The sequence below is a fragment of the Ranitomeya variabilis genome, chromosome 7 (genome assembly GCF_051348905.1).
Source record: "Ranitomeya variabilis isolate aRanVar5 chromosome 7, aRanVar5.hap1, whole genome shotgun sequence".
NCBI lineage: Eukaryota > Metazoa > Chordata > Amphibia > Anura > Dendrobatidae > Ranitomeya > Ranitomeya variabilis.
Genome location: NC_135238.1, coordinates 3599755 through 3617396, shown reverse-complemented (window position 1 = coordinate 3617396; position 17642 = coordinate 3599755). Strand labels below are relative to the sequence as shown.

Sequence of the window (17642 nt, the reverse complement as noted above, 5' to 3'; positions counted from 1 at the left end):
TTTCCCCCACTGTATATGTGTATAGTATTTTTGTCTGTGGATATATGAATACATTTGTATATATTTGTATACAGATAAATGATTGCAGTCCCTTGAATAGTGAATCCACATCAGAGACTGTGGACGATGGATTATATAATAGATAAAAGTATTAACCACTGGTGTCCCGCGCTGCTGCCACCGACCTCAGGATAATGTATCAGACGTGAACAGTAGCCGGTGACGTCCGTTACACAGCGAACATTTATTGTACAAAAACAAAACTAAGTGACAGATGATGAGATGTCCCACATCTGCCTGTGACACCACAGTATAAAGTACAGCACAAAATGACATAATAAGTAATAATCAGATCTCAAAAATATCGATCAAAACCATCATAGAAATACCTTAAACTTCTGAGAAAACTGCATCTAGTAATAGAGCACCAGGTATGTGGTTCCTGGGCTTTACACGTATGTCATGGTGCATACTGTAGGTCCATACTGTGTGGTGACCTTCGGTTCTGATGGTGACACCCAAACCTTAGTGGTGGCCACCTGCTCATAATAATGACCTGTTAGCACTGATCATGACCCCTAGCTTCGCATGATGACCCAATGATGATGATGATGACATTTGGTATAACTGATGAAGCTTTGGCAATGGTGTTGGCCTCCTAATATTGCTGATGATGACGAGTCTTTCGTTATAATAATGATCCCTCTTCAGTGATTGTGATGATGACTCTTCGGTGATAGTAATCACTCTTCGGTGATGGTGATGATGACTCTTTGGTTACAATGATGATGATGACTCTTTGGTTACAATGATGATGATAACTCTTCAGTAATAGTGATGATGACTCTTCGGTGATAGTAATCACTCTTCGGTGATGGTGATGAAGACTCTTTGGTTACAATGATGATGATAACTCTTCGGTGATGGTGATGATGTCTCTTTGGTTACAATGATGATGATAACTCTTCGGTGATGGTGATGATGTCTCTTTGGTTACAATGATGATGATAACTCTTCGGTGATGGTGACTCTTTGGTTACAATGAAGATGATAACTCTTCGGTGATGGTGATGATGACTCTTCGGTGATAGTAATCAATCTTCGGTGATGGTGATGATGACTCTTTGGTTACAATGATGATGATGACTCTTCGGTGATGGTGATGATGACTCTTTGGTTACAATGATGATGATGACTCTTCGGTGATGGTGATGATGACTCTTTGGTTACAATGATGATGATGACTTCGGCACTTTCAGATTCTTCACAATGTCACGCACAGGACGATAATCAGCACAACGAGTAACAAGAGGATGACACCCCCGATAATCCAGAGCACCTAAGAGACAAACACAATTACTGACACATTGTATCAGCCGTATGACAGCGCTCCACCGTCCTGACCCTGCCATCGAATCTTCTCATCATGGCTTGTTCTCTAAGATTACATTCACAATGAATGTTTCCTCATTTTCCACTTTGTCCCTGTTCACATTGTCTGGTCGCTATTAAACACTGGAGTGGAATTAAATCTAGAGGAAACATTCCAATCTCTGAGGTTCCAAACGTGGATCCATAGGAGGAACATCTCAGTTCTTGCTCCCAAAAAAAAGTCTTAGATTGACGGGAGCAGATTATATTAGTAAGCCAGTGTTTGGGCAAGAAATCTCTATGAAGTCACCCCGTCAGGAGATGACCTCCATATTATACAAGGTGAAGAGTCCCAGAGTAATGTCTGTGGGGTACCAGACGACTACAAGCCCCAATAATGACAAAAGAGAAGCTGCAGTGTACAGCAAGGAGGCCAATGTCCTGTACTTATCTGAGTCCTTAGTGTAAGATGTGGCCAGTGCTCCGGATATTCAGCAATTACCTTGTCGTTTCTCCAGCTTTTTTGGCCCTTTTAATATAAAGAAATAAGCAAAGTCAGACATGAAGTAGAAGAGTTCACATCTCCAGTCAGTAATGGTCCATATCTGGCAGGCCCCTCATTGTACTGGTCTGACGCATTATATCAGGATACATATATATAACACAACTGTAATGGGTTTACCGTGAAAGAGAGGAGCCAGAAGATCGGGGCGTATGATTTCTCCTACTCTGATTAGAAGCACTTCACATTCATATTAAATGGTGTAAATGTCTTTTAGCAGTGCAGGGTTTAATCTGCTCAGTTGAGAGCTCCTGGAAGCTTTCCTGCATTAAGGCTCTCAGCTGTTCACTGTTAGCCCCTCCCATCTCCTATATTACCTTGGCCCTGGCTAGCACTCATTGTCAGAGCAGCTTATGCTGCGTGGCTGGAGGTTGGTAGTGATTGTTATTGGAGAAGGCGTTTGATGGATTTTTCTGTCACTGTGTGATAATTCCCTTTCTTCTCCTACTTTGGTTTAACCCCATCCTTCACTCCCTGATGCATTCCTCTGTTATATGTGTGAGTATATTTGTATGCTTGGTTTATTTCGTTACCCCTGTTCTTATTATCTTGTTAGTCAGGTTGGTGTATTAGGCCATGTGCACACGTTCAGAATTTTTCGTGTTTTTTCGCGTTTTTTCGCTATAAAAACGTGATAAAAATGTGAAAAAAACGCTTACATATGCCTCCTATTATTTGCAGGGTATTCCGCATTTTTTGTGCAAATGTTGCATTCTTTTCCGCGAAAAAATCGCATTGCGGAAAAAAAAGCAACATGTTCATTAAAAATGCGGAATTGCGGGGATTCCGCACACCTAGGAGTGCATTGATCTGCTTACTTCCCGCACGGGGCTGTGCACACCATGCGGGAAGTAAGCAGATTATGTGCGGTTGGTACCCAGGGTGGAGGAGAGGAGACTCTCCTCCACGGACTGGGCACCATATAAATGGTAAAAAAAAAAGAATTAAAATAAAAAATAGTCATATACTCACCCTCTGATGGCCCCCGAAGTGTTCCCGCCTCTCCGGTGCATGCTTTCTCTTCCGTTTCTATAGATGTTGTGGTTCAGGACCTGTGGTGACGTCGCTGTCTTGTGATTGGTCGCGTGACCGCTCATGTGACTCACGCGACCAATCACAAGCCGCGACGTCATCGAAGGTCCTGCACACACACACCATCTATAGGAACGGATGCCACTGAGATCAGCTGTCTGCAGAGGGTGAGTATAACCATTTTTTTTATTTTTTTTATTATTTTTAAACATTCTATCTTTTACTATAGATGCGGCATAAGCAGCATCTATAGTAAAAAGTTGGTCACACTTGTCAAACACTATGTTTGACAAGTGTGACCAACTTGTCAGTCAGTTTTCCAAGCGATGCTACAGATCGCTTGGAAAACTTTAGCATTCTGCAAGCTAATTACGCTTGCAAAATGCTAAAAAAACCGCGAAAAAAACGGGAAAAAAACGCAAAAAAAAAAATGCGGATTTCTTGCAGAAAATTTCCGGTTTTCTTCAGGAAATTTCTGCAAGAAATCTGGACGTGTGCACATACCCTTACAGTACACTTCTACTCCCCTCTTCCCCGGGTGGGGGAAGGGCACAGACTGAGAGCAGACTGAGGGGCTAAAACAAAGGTACATGGCCCCGGCGTCTTCACTATCAGAAGTAATTCGGGGAGCAGGGGAGCTAGGGCGCCCCTAGCGTTAGGGACAGGAAAGGAGCCTCGACAACAGAGTCGTGTCTATAACTAAGCTATGCTATGACAGGTGCCACTAGGGCCATCTGACCTTTAATACGGTCAGTTCGGTTCCTTCTCGTTTTTTTTTTTTACATTTTTGATATTCTTTCCATCAAACCTCCTGATGACCCTACAAAGTCTAGAGAAGATGAGATCGCTGTCACTCCACCCAGTGAACCTTACCAGCACATTATTTGGGAGCCGTCAAGTTCCCCTTCCTATACCTAAAACCATGACTGGTCTGGAGGAGGTAATCCAATCCTGTTCACTCTTCCCTCATCATGGAAACTCAGACTTGAAGAACTAAATGCACAGGTTGTAGAAGGATCCCATCACAACCCCCATAGGGCCATTCAACTACCCTCTATTCTACATGACATGAACACATTACTGGTTGGCGTAAAATTTACCTTTTCGTTATTGTTATTGTTCTGGGAATTCTATAATAGAAAAAGAGAAATCAATGTATGGAGAGTGATATGCCCTGTGTAGAACGCCCATCGCCCGTCAGGCCTTACTCACCGGGAAGCTGCCAGACGCGGTTCTGCCGTTCTTGTCACTGAGGAGGTTTCTCTATAAAAAATAGGAAAGAATTAATTTTCAGCCATCATTTCAGACACCGGAGGAATAGTAAAGATAGAGCCCCTCATGGTGCTGGGTGAGCCGGGGATCTGCTCTCCCACCCAATCCCAGCTCATGACCTTCAGGACAAATACAATGTGCAGACGAGAGGGATTTGTGGCCGACTGTCACTGCGAATTTCACCCATTGTCTGGGCAGTGATATAACATGAAGTCTCGGATAGGACACTAACTATCATGGGTCTGCAGTAGTAGTGGTCTTGTCATATGGGCCACAGGAACCTCCAAGCTCCAGGACCAGCTGCATCCCTGCTGCACCCATTACAATAGCGCTCCTGAGTCCGGGGCAGCAGAAACATACAGGGACGGATATAATAATCCTGTACAAGAAACTGGCATGGTGCCGCAATTTGTTCTTGTATATTAAGCCACACCTTCTCTCCCCTTAAGCCACACCCTCTTTCACAAAGCCACACCCTTTCTCATGATGACACACTCCCAATCACAAAGTATTTCTTACAGTGCCACACCCTCTTTCTCAGAAAACCACACCCCATTCACAAGATCCACGCCCTTTCACATGGTGCCACACCCACTTGTAAAAAGCCGCACCCTATTTCCAAATAAGGGGTTAACAGTATTTTAAGTGCACATATATAGGTCTATAACCAGTGGCGTCAATTTGCATCAAAAGGTTGAACATTTGTTGCATTTTCCTCCAAAGTTGAGGCGTAAACATTATCATCATTGCTATCAGAAACCCGGAGACTCGCACCTCTTCATCGTTCCTCAGATCTGAAATGTAAGACAAAGTCGTCAGAATTCTAAGTCCTGTTATTACCACTATTATTACTATTATTACTACTACTCCTATTATCTTCCGTTATTATTTCCTCCGGTCACACGATGATAAAACCCGTGGGCAGAACATGAACCGTGTACATTAATGTCCGGTGGTGACTGATAGGGGCTGTGAGGCTGCAGGGTGCAATTAGTACCGGGGTGATATGAGAGGAGAGAAGAGGAGAGAAAAGGAGAAAAAAGAGGAAAGGAGAGAAGGGAATTGGAGAAGAGAAAAAGGAGAGAAGAGGAGAAAAATGGGGAAACAAGAGGAAAATAGAGAAGGGAGATGAGAGAAGTAAATGGTGATGGGTGGATGTCGCCCCTGGGACCCCAGGTACACAGTCCTGCTGCCATAACCCCATGTCCATGGCCCTGGGGGCAGATAATGATACAGGACCCCTGGGGGGCTCCTCACTTCTCACCTGGGCCGGGTCGCTGGGACGATCGGACGCTGCTGTCATCTGATGGTGACAAGAGAGATGATAAGATCCAAAATGATAACAGTTCAGAGCAATGACAATGACGTTACCCCCGAGCATCACAGTGAGCTCCGCACCCCGCAGAGACATCGCCACGAATAATCAGGACTTATGTAGGTGTCTTGTAGCACATGGACAACTTTTGGGGCATCTTTGTTCTGATTGCTTGTGCTTTTGTCTGTTAAGCATTTCTGGAATAGGGTATTCTTAACAAGTTTGCACAGTTTGTCTTTTTCAACCTTTGTGTATCACTGTACATAGCAGGCTGCAGAATGAGTGACCAGGAATGAGTCAGTCAGTTCGTTCTGTCTGTAACACTTATCTCCCTTCTCCTGGACCATCTTCTACATCCTCTATATATCACTGTACATAGCAGGCTGCAGAATGAGTGACCAGGGATGAGTCAGTCAGTTCGTTCTGTCTGTAAACCTTATATCCCTTCTCCTGGACCATCTTCTACATCCTCTAAATATAACTGTACATAGCAGGCTGCAGAATGAGTTACCAGGGATCAGTCAGTCAGCTCGTTCTGTCTGTAAATTTTATCTCCCTTCTCCTGGACCATCTTCTACATGCTCTATATATCACTGTACATAGCAGGCTGCAGAATGAGCGACGAGCGATGAGCCAGTCAGTTCGTTTTCTGTCTGTAACACTTATCTCCCTTCTCTTGGACCATCTTCTACATACTCTATATATCACTGTACATAGCAGGCTGCAGAAGAGTTACCAGGGATCAGTCAGTTCGTTCTGTTTGTAACGCTTATCTCCCTTCTCCTGGACCATCTTCTACATCCTCTACATATCACTGTACATAGCAGGCTGCAGAATGAATGACCAGGGATGAGTCAGTCAGCTAGTTCTGTCTATAACTCTTATCTCCCTTCTCCTGGACCATCTTCTACATCCTCTACATATCACTGTACATAGCAGGCGGCAGAATGAGTGACCAGGGATGAGTCAGTCAGCTAGTTCTGTCTGTAACGATTATCTCCCTTCTCCTGGACCATCTTCTATATCCTCTATATATCACTGTATATAGCAGGCTGCAGTATGAGTTACCAGGGATCAGTCAGCCTGCTCGTTCTGTCTGTAACCCTTATCTCCCTTCTCCTGGGCCATCTTCTACATCCTCTATATTTCACTGTACATAGCAGGCTGCAGAATGAGTGACCAGGGATCAGTCAGGCAGCTCATTCTGTCTGTAACGCTTATCTCCCTTCTCCTGGGCCATCTTCTACATCCTCTATATTTCACGGTACATAGCAGGCTGCAGAATGAGTTAACAGGGATCAGTCAGGCAGCTTGTTCTGTCTGTAATGCTTATCTTCCTTCTCCTGGGCCATCTTCTACATCCTCTATATTTCACTGTACATAGCAGGCTGCAGAATGAGTGACCAGGGATCAGTCAGTCAGCTCGTTCTGTCTGTAACAATTATCTCCCTTCTCCTGGACCATCTTCTACATCCTCTATATATCACTGTACATAGAAGGCTGCAGATTGTTACCAGGGATCAGTCAGCCAGTTTGTTCTGTCTGTAACCCTCATCTCCCTTCTCCTGGGCCATCTTCTACATCCTCTATATATCACTGTACATAGACTGCAGAATGAGTAACCAGGGATCAGTCAGGCAGCTCGTTCTGTCTATAACCCTTATCTCCCTTCTCCTGGGACATCTTCTACATCCTCTATATTTCACGGTACATAGCAGGCTGCAGAATGAGTGACCAGGGATCAGTCAGTCAGCTCGTTCTGTCTGTAACAATTATCTCCCTTCTCCTGGACCATCTTCTACATCCTATATATATATCTGTCCATAGAAGGCTGCAGATTGAGTTACCAGGGATCAGTCAGTCAGCTTGTTCTGTCTGTAACCCTTATCTCCCTTCTCCTGGGCCATCTTCTACATCCTCTATATATCACTGTACATAGACTGCAGAATGAGTGACCAGGGATCAGTCAGGCAGCTCGTTCTGTCTATAACCCTTATCTCCCTTCTCCTGGGACATCTTCTACATCCTCTATATTTCACGGTACATAGCAGGCTGCAGAATGAGTTACCAGGGATCAGTCAGGCAGCTTGTTCTGTCTGTAACGCTTATCTCCCTTCTCCTGGACTATCTTCTACATCCTCTATATATCATTGTACATAGCAGGCTGCAGAATGAGTGACCAGGGATCAGTCAGTCAGCTCATTCTGTCTGTAACGCTTATCTCCCTTCTCCTGGACCATCTTCTACATCCTCTATATATCACTGTACATAGCAGGCTGCAGAATGAGTGACCATTATGCAGATGACAACACAGTCCAAGTCATACAGAGAAAAATAAAGTCCTTCATAACTAGAAGATAATCTGGAGTGATCATTTACAATATGGAGGAAATCACAGATGAATATAAATACTTTTCCCCACATTTCTATTACTCAGATTCACACAATCCCCTAAAGCTGCTTCCTCTTCCTGCCGCACAGAGGACAAAGCTTCTGGAGCGCCCCCACACCGCCGCAGGGCCGAGGGGTACCCGGAGCCGGGCCTCTGGGATCTCAGTCCTGGGGTTGTCACGATGGCTAGACCCGGTCCGTGGCCCTGTCTGTCAGTGGGGGACGTCCGTTGCAAATAGGTACTGTTAACGGTGGTGTAGCGGTGCAGTTGTGGGGTGCAGGTCGCGGTAAATAACGAGGACACCAGGTTGCAGTCTCTTTACCTCTTTACTGGAGATCTCTCGGTCCTCAGTCCAGAATCCGGTCCACCAGGCTGCGCAAGTCCGGCCGGTCCAATGGCACCTCCAGAGTTCTCCTCACAGGTGGAAATCAGTGCCTTCCTTCTTAGCGCTTTGTGTTGTAGTCCTTCCCTGCTGTGCTTACGGAAAGTACCCCACAACTGTTGTGTCTGTTTCTTAAGTTCCCTCACAACTCGATTAACTGGTCTTCTGCTAATCTTCCGTCCCTTCCTGATGTTACAGTAAGAACGGCACCCGTTTGTCAGGTAGGCCTGGAGTTCTTCCGGGACCCTAGAGACGCCCCTCTCCCGCAATTGCCCCCCAAGACTTCATAGGTGATATGTGGTAGACAGCCCGCCTGAGAGTGACTGTCCTGCCGCTGTTTGGAGTATGGCTTAAAGCTGTATATTATTCCACTCCCTCGGCGTTCCGGCCACCGGTAATGCGCCTCAGCAAGGTGCTGCCTCTTTCAACAAAACCCCTGCTGGTATTCTCCTTCTGCTTGATCTCGTTTCTCACTCAGCACAATCTATCTCGCTTCTAATCCTTTCTTAGGGCACCGCCGCTATTCTGAGCAGGCACGGTCCCGTTACGTTCTTTCAATGCCAAGCCTCTGCCAGGATCCCACCCCTGGCAGAGACCCTACTGTCTCTTCCTCCACAACACCCTCTCTCACTAGGTGTTGCTTCGTTCAATCCAGTCAGCTTTCTCTACTAACTTCCTGCCTGACCCCCAGTTTACCCACTATGGTGGGGAGTGGCCTAATGAATAGCACCCTTAGCTCCCCCCGGAGGCCCAGCTGTGAAACATATTGGTGTCTGTGATACCTGATTGGAGGAACTCCTTCAGTGCCATCGAACGCACCATGGCTCCCCATAGTGGCGGAGCCACAGTACTGCAACGACCAGGACTCTGGGGCGCTGCACTCCCCCCTGGTTAAACACAGTACTCCGGGACTGGGAAGAAAACAACAATACAGGTTAGCAAAAAGACATACAAATTTGTTGAGTGCAAAACAATAAGCATACTTGAACAGGCTTCCCTTTATGGGAGGTGAGGACACTTTAACGTTACAAAACATAATTAAATATCATAGCAACAGGCTACAATTAACTCTCATTACCCAACCGGGTATTCTACTAAGTGCAAATGCTGGAACAATAAATTAACATTGCCTTTAAGAAACATACACTCTTAGTTTATCAAAGGCCTTCCTATAATCACATTACAGGGCAAGGTAACTTCACATTCTCCTACTTTGAACCTGCAGGACCGCCTGTCCCTATGGCACCAGACCTACTGCCTCTCCTTTCTTTTACAGGACCGCCCCGTTCAGCCAGGGCCTACTGCCTTTCTCTACTATACATAGTATAGACATAACATTCCTTTCAGTTTGAGAGCATGGAGCACACTCTGCTTGGCTCCTATAAGGACTCACTCAATAACCCCTACGGGTCTACTTTCTGTCCTTAGTAACGAACTAACTTTCTATGGGGACGCAGGGTTTACCTTCTATCCTCACCTTCGTTATTACTTCTTTACTTTCAGTTAAACGGAACTCTACATCTACCCCTACGGGCTTTCTGCATCTTTCTCTTCAAAGAACATTATCTAGGTTTCACATTTTAAACAAATTAAACACACATAACTTTTCCATGAAAAACAGTTACATTTCCTTCAAAGCATTATCTTGACATTACTGTTCTAAAACAGTATCACTTTCAAGTTCAATTCTAACCTCCCCTTTAAGAGGAGATCAAGTCTTTCTGAGGTAGCTCTTCTTCTCAGCCTACCAGTCCATGCAAAGGCTCCGGAATGGTATCTTCGCAAAATGTCTTTAAACAAAACCAGTAGGAAGCACCTTTAAGAAGGTGCAAACTATTTACAAGAAAGTTCAAATCATGCACAGTCCATGATTTCGCAGTTTGTGTAACTTTGTGCAAAACTTCAAGAAAACAACAATAGTGACCCCGGGTCAACAAAGGGGTCACCTTTCTTAAAGTTTACCCTGGACGGGTTTAGCAGCAACTTAAAAAACAAACAGTAACTATTTACATTTTAGAAGCAATAAAATCTTACTGGGGTTCTGCGGAAGGCGACCTCTTATCCGGCCTCACCAGGCCAACAGATCGCACCGGTGAGCCAGGACGCCGTTCCGGTCCCAGTAACGATAAAATCCCTCGCCGGGAGGTCCTCCTTGTCGGCAGGTGCACCCGTCCCTCCGGGGCACGGCGAGGCCGAGCTTTTCGCGATTCCTCGGGGCCGGGTCCCGCTGCCTTCCCTACGGGATTATCTCCTTCCGGTGCTCCCGCCGCAGCCTGGAGGGCGACGCATCGTTGGACACCTTGGGCGAACCAGCCCGTCTCTCCAGTGCCCCTTCTCCACCTCGTGTAGGTGACGGCGTCTCCCGGCTCCAGGTCACGATCGAACCTTCCGCTGCAAGGCTCCACCTCCTCCCGGTCCACGCGGATCTGCAGCGGCTCTCCAATTTCCTGGATCACCCCTCTTCCATACCGGGGGTTAAAGGCCACCACCACACCCCAGTGTGAGGACGGAATCTCCGGAACACTAATCAAATTAACTTGCTCCGCCTGGGGCCGGCTCCGCCACTCTGCCATAAGACGCCGTAAGTGCTCAGCATCCGGCATGATTTTCAGGCCCGGTGCGGGTAGCGTACCTTCCGCCGCGGCCGGGTAAGCAGCAACAGGAGACAACTTGATCTCGGTGGGCTGGCCCACCCGGGTGAGGGCACGGGCATCAGCCTTCAGGCGGCGGGCCAGCTGTCGGGCCTCGGCTGCAGCCACACATTCTTCGGACAGTGGCACAGGGGGTCGGCCCAACAGTGGCTCGGTAAGGGTCAGACCCCGCAGCGTTGGCGTTTCGGAGCCTGTCCCAGCTTGTGCGGCCTCGGACTGGGCCGGGTCAGCTCCGCGCTGTGCTCCTGGTGCCGCCATTTCTTGTTCTTTTCCCGCGTCTTCTTCCCGCGGTCTCTTCCGTGGGCGGCCCCGTCCCCATGGTCTCCACCCTCCGGCCAGGATCAGGAGGCGGACCTCAGCTGTTGACGGGCACGTCCTCAACACACAGAAATATTTAGACTGGGCGGCCATTGCTGTTCGCGCTCTCCAACTTGTCTACGCCCACTCCACGCCCCTCTTCTCTTCCTGCGCTCTCCTCAGCGCTGCAATGGCGGCGGATTTTGGCGGCAAATGGCACAACACACAGTCTTTTCAATAAAGTACGGTTCAAGTACAGTAAATTACAGTCTCTAGGCACACATGACCTGATTCTTCAGGCTTAAGTAGATCCTGTTCGTGACGCCAAGATTTGGAGCGCCCCCACACCGCCGCAGGGCCGAGGGGTACCCGGAGCCGGGCCTCTGGGATCTCAGTCCTGGGGTTGTCACGATGGCTAGACCCGGTCCGTGGCCCTGTCTGTCAGTGGGGGACGTCCGTTGCAAATAGGTACTGTTAACGGTGGTGTAGCGGTGCAGTTGTGGGGTGCAGGTCGCGGTAAATAACGAGGACACCAGGTTGCAGTCTCTTTACCTCTTTACTGGAGATCTCTCGGTCCTCAGTCCAGAATCCGGTCCACCAGGCTGCGCAAGTCCGGCCGGTCCAATGGCACTTCCAGAGTTCTCCTCACAGGTGGAAATCAGTGCCTTCCTTCTTAGCGCTTTGTGTTGTAGTCCTTCCCTGCTGTGCTTACGGAAAGTACCCCACAACTGTTGTGTCTGTTTCTTAAGTTCCCTCACAACTCGATTAACTGGTCTTCTGCTAATCTTCCGTCCCTTCCTGATGTTACAGTAAGAACGGCACCCGTTTGTCAGGTAGGCCTGGAGTTCTTCCGGGACCCTAGAGACGCCCCTCTCCCGCAATTGCCCCCCAAGACTTCATAGGTGATATGTGGTAGACAGCCCGCCTGAGAGTGACTGTCCTGCCGCTGTTTGGAGTATGGCTTAAAGCTGTATATTATTCCACTCCCTCGGCGTTCCGGCCACCGGTAATGCGCCTCAGCAAGGTGCTGCCTCTTTCAACAAAACCCCTACTGGTATTCTCCTTCTGCTTGATCTCGTTTCTCACTCAGCACAATCTATCTCGCTTCTAATCCTTTCTTAGGGCACCGCCGCTATTCTGAGCAGGCACGGTCCCGTTACGTTCTTTCAATGCCAAGCCTCTGCCAGGATCCCACCCCTGGCAGAGACCCTACTGTCTCTTCCTCCACAACACCCTCTCTCACTAGGTGTTGCTTCGTTCAATCCAGTCAGCTTTCTCTACTAACTTCCTGCCTGACCCCCAGTTTACCCACTATGGTGGGGAGTGGCCTAATGAATAGCACCCTTAGCTCCCCCCGGAGGCCCAGCTGTGAAACATATTGGTGTCTGTGATACCTGATTGGAGGAACTCCTTCAGTGCCATCGAACGCACCATGGCTCCCCTTAGTGGCGGAGCCACAGTACTGCAACGACCAGGACTCTGGGGCGCTGCACTTCCTCCTTAGGTAAAATTATCTCAGAAAAGGAAATCTCAATGGGAATAAAGTTAAAGGGGTTTTCCCAAAAAGTTAATTTTAATCAATAGATCTTGTAATAATAATAAAAATAAATAAAAGATAATAAATAAAATGTTCCTGTACTGAGATAATCTTATAAATGTGCCCCTGCTGTGTACTGTGTAATGGACGTGCCGTACAGGGACGTGGTCTGATCGTACCACATCATATCCAATTGTGGAAATTATTGTTATTCCAAGATCTATTGATTAAAATGAAATTTGTTCTTGGGACGACCCTTTTAGAAGTCCAGTCCCAGACGGCCGTCCCTCCTCCATTATGTCCCATCCAGAGCTGGGCTTCTGTCGTATTTGATAACTTTATCCAATGAGATCTAATCTGGGAGATCCGTTCATGACCAGACTTTGGTTGCAGAAATCTCCATTGTTCCCAAAGAAGAGAAAGATCCTTCATTGTGCAGCAACTATCTTCTGACCTGACTCCTGAATGCAGACGGGAAAGTTTTCGGAAGATATTGGCCCTAAGACATTTGCTCTCCATAGTAATTAGTGAGAATCAGTTGGATTTTGTTATAAGCAGAGAAGGTAAAGACCACCGTGCGTCTGATCCATCATTCCCCAGAGTCCTCTCCCCCCTACTACACCTGGGCAGTAAAGGCGCTGAACATGGTGGAGTGGATCCACACAGGAAACATTTAATCTGCCCAACAATCCATCTCCGGGTGTTTACAATGTGTCATAAACTCTTAGCATCCAGGTTAATGATTGAACATTACTCCAGAAGCTCCGAGAAAACACAAGGATCCTGGGGTGAGGTTTGGCTGCCCTGACCACCAATCCTAGAAACACCCTCTCAGCGGAGCGACGACCATAGAAGTATAAGGGAAACGCTCAATCTTCAAGGACACATGAGCCAATCTCAAATGCTGACCATACGTTACCGATTAGAGGAGCAGCACAGATGGGGTTTGTGAACACAACGTTTATGGAATTTAGCAGCACAGAAGCTCCCCATAAAATGTGCACAATGCACCGCAATGTCAAGACACTATGTGCCCATGGTCAGTCTTATGAATCAGGACAGATATGCGGCTTTCCTTCTACAGGAGGGTGTCAATAAGGGTCCACTCCGAACACTGACTACAGCCGCCTTCCCCAGCGCTTCCGTCTATTTACCATCCCCTGTTCTTCTCGGCAATCCTTGTCTGATGAAGGTCCCATTGGTGGTATCGATACATCGCTGAACCTTTCTGCTTTGCCTTACAATAAATTTCTTGCATCGGAGCGCCGAGCACCTTTCTCATGTCACATTCAGTCTTATGCCACGTTTTGTAACTGCTTAATTGGAGCGGCCCCAGACGCAGGGCCGCGGGGTACTCGGGCTTCTCAGTCTCAGTTCTGGGGTTGTCACGGTGGCTAGACCCGGTCCATGACCCTGCTAAGGGGCGTCCAATGGAAGGTGTAGATGGTGGTGCGAGGTGCAAGTCGCGATGAATAACGAGGACACAGGGTTGCAGTCTCTTTACCTCTTTACTGAAGGCTTCAGGGTCCGCATCCAGAGTACTGTTAACCGGGCTGTCTGAGACCGGCCGGTCCGAAGGCACATCCAGAGTTCCCTTTGCAGGTGGAAATCAGTCTCTACCTTCTAGCACCTGTGTGTTGTAGTACCTCCCTGCTGAGCACCATGGGATAGTCCTCACAACTGTTGTGTATCTTTCTGTTCTTTCTCTCTCTTCGTCCCCCAGATGATATGGCTAGGACGCACCCGTATGACGGGGTAGGCCTGGAGCTATTTTATAGGGAACCTAGAGATGCCCCTCTACCACAGTTTGCCTCCGTTGTCTTCGTTAGGTGTAATGGTGAGACAGCCAACCTGTGGTTAACTGCCCGGCCGTAGTTTAAAGTAATGCGTGGAGTCTCTTACTTTCTCGGCGTTCTGGCCGCCGGCTACGCGCCTCAGAAGGATGTTGCTGATCTTAGGGCACGACTCCTTCTGGTATTGTCTCCTTTTTGCTGTATTTCCTTTCCTCACTCCTCCACAATAAACCTCGCTTCTTGTCCTCTCTTAGGAGTCTGCCGCTGTAAGGCACAGGCACAACTCCGTAAAGATATTGTCTCTTTCTAGGACGCTGCCAGGATCCCACCCCTGACAGGTCCTCTCTGTAGCTCTTCCCAGCTACTTTCTCCCAGACTTCCTGTCCAACCCCCAGTTTTACCAGAGTGTGAGGAGTGGCCTAGTAGATAGAACCACTTTCCCTGGTGGCCGGAGTGTGAAGTGTAATGTGTGTCTGTTATACCTGGTCAGGTGAACTCCTTTAGTGCCATCAGATGTAACATCACTCCCCTTAGTGGTGGAGCGAGAGTACTGCAACGACCAGGACTCTGGGGCGCTGCATTAATTGTTCAGAAAGCCTGCAGTGGTGAAAAGAAGGGACCTGCTCGATCTGCTCTCTATACTTAGAGTAAAGAGTAAAAGACGCCAGTGGTGGAGCCACTACAAGAACATCGGCTGTATCAACAATTAAGTCACTGCAGCAAAATGACCACAGGTGTTTTCCAGAAGTGGCTTTGTGTAGGATACTGAGTGGGAGCGCCATTGTCTGATACACGCCGTGTGCACAGAGCCACATTTCCCTCTGATTGGTCTGCACCTTCCATAAAGTTTCTGAGCATTTACATCTCCACTGACCTAAAGGAATTACACAAAAATCATGTTCCCCCAGAACTAAACCATAAAGCTCCTTAATCTCAAGATGGTCCGTCCCTTACATCTTGGCTCTACAGGAAAATCCTCATAAAAAGTATAATTTGGCCTAAAATGACTTAACTCCTACAAGCTCTCCCAATTACTCTACCACAAACTGTCATCTGTTTTTCAGTAAACTCATCTCTGGCTTTTTGTGGGACCACAGCAATCCTAGAATTACACACCACACATTGATTGCCGCACCCTGAAGGTGAACCTGACCTCACAGCCCCACTACAATCTCAATAAGCAATCCACCTTCAAGGAATATCAGACTGGATCCGACGTTGTGCTACAAAATCTGGATCCACATGGAAGGAACTACAGTGATGAGCAAAAGGGTAACAATGTTGTGACCTTCTGACTCTCAGGCTCCATATCTCACCATCCACCTCTGCTCTGATCGTGAGACCACCATCATCTTATAGACAATCATCTTTTCTATCTCAGACATAAATGGGACTTGCGACTATTTAGCATATGATTAGTTATGCAACGTATGGGTCAAAGGATTTTTTAAAACCTCCTCTATCCCTTGAAGAAACATATAAAGTCCTCACGTGACGTTCTTCAGTAGGAAACACATTCCAGGAAATTGAACAATTACTGTACGTGCTACACATTTATCTTATAGTTTTACTAAGTCCCAGTTACAACTACTGTCTAATAGTAGAAAGTCTTGTCATCCCACCTCATCCCCTCCATTTACCCCCATTACCTTCCCTCTCTTTTCCTTCTCTCCCCTATTACTTATTATATACAGCTTGAAACCCTTTGATCTTTTTGTTTCAATAGAAGACAGAAGATCAGTTTTGTTCCATTGGTTATGAACGAAAGAGCAATAGACCAACCAACTGGTAACACATTTAGTTTTCTGCTGCTCTGAGCTCCATACTGGATGTAGAAGATGGTTCATGATTGTGTAAGGGAGAAGACTAGGCTGTGGGTGCTGATAGGGCACCTGGTGTGGAACTGCTGGGGCCGAGCCTGTTGTTGCAGGGTGGAAGGAAATTGAGGACGGAGGAGACCCATGAGCTGCAGAGAGGGGGCGTGGTGAGCCAAAGGAGGATAAGGGATTTTGCGCTGGAAGAGAGAGCAGGTTCCCGCCAGAGAAAGGCAAGAGTGTGGACCTGCGTCGCGCTGCAGGTAGCCTTAGGCCGCGTAGCAGTGAAAGAGGACAAGTACAGGAAGGACCGGGGAGCGTCGCAGGAAAGAGTACGCCGAGCGGGAGATTGTTGTGCGAGACTCCTGGCTGCAGAGCCCGCCAAGAGGGAGGTTGTTGTGAAAGACTCCCAGCTGGGCAGCTGAATGGACTAAGGGTTCTGCGGGCAAAACTGGTGACCACCCGCTGCCGCCAGAAGAAAGACCGTTTGTCGCAGGCGGGGAAGCCGGAAGACTCAACACCAGCCACAGTCGGCAGCCAGACAGCCATCGGACTCTGAGAAGGAAACGGGCAGCTGAGTCTCGATAAGTGAAACTGATAGAGTGGTAATTTGAAGTACTGTTATCCTGTTTAACTCTCAACCCTTCAACTGTATTTCCCTTGTTTTCTCCCTGTGAGGAGTTTATTCCTGTGCTGATAAAATGAAAAATTGTTTAACCCTTGCTCTGCGCGTCTGTGTCACTGCATCCGTATGCCTGTGTTACATTTGGCGTAGTCGGCAGGATGCAGTCTTTGGACACAGACGCAGCAGATCAATCCACAATGAGTGCCCCAAGGTCTAGTTTGCCTTTGGGGACCATGCTCAGTAATCTCCTAAAATTCACGGGGAGTAATATGATGCTGTGGTACTGGATCGAGAGGGTCAAGAGCATGTTGTGGATGCACCCCATTACCCCTGCTATTCAAGCTGAGATTGCTGTGATGGCCCTGGATGGTGAAGCTCAGTGTTCTGTTATGTTCTGCCCCCCTCATGAGTGGGATACACTAGATAAAGTAATGCATATCTTGGAAGAAATGCGTGGTGACCCCACTAATGTTGGGAAGCTGCGGATGTGACGGTTTCACCGCATCCAGCGGGAAGGAGAGTCTGTGACCCAGTATGTTAATGCATGGCAGGAGGTGAATGCACACATGATTAAGAGGGATGAAGTGGGGCTATAGGAG

The 17642-nt window shown here is 47.6% G+C and overlaps 1 protein-coding gene across 1 annotated transcript in view; it reads right to left on the bottom strand.

Moving 5' to 3' along the window:
* Positions 1-225: 225 nt before the first annotated feature.
* The window catches only part of LOC143785029 (uncharacterized), a 29659-nt gene continuing 12242 nt past the window's right edge, over positions 226-17642 (bottom strand). The window contains exons 6-11 of the mRNA XM_077273679.1: positions 5502-5540; positions 5012-5031; positions 4178-4228; positions 4066-4095; positions 1874-1900; positions 226-1339 (exon numbers count right to left, since the gene is read on the bottom strand). Coding sequence (XP_077129794.1) covers positions 1265-1339; positions 1874-1900; positions 4066-4095; positions 4178-4228; positions 5012-5031; positions 5502-5540 — 242 coding nt within the window. The 3' untranslated portion in view covers positions 226-1264. The remainder of the gene's footprint in view (positions 1340-1873; positions 1901-4065; positions 4096-4177; positions 4229-5011; positions 5032-5501; positions 5541-17642) is intronic.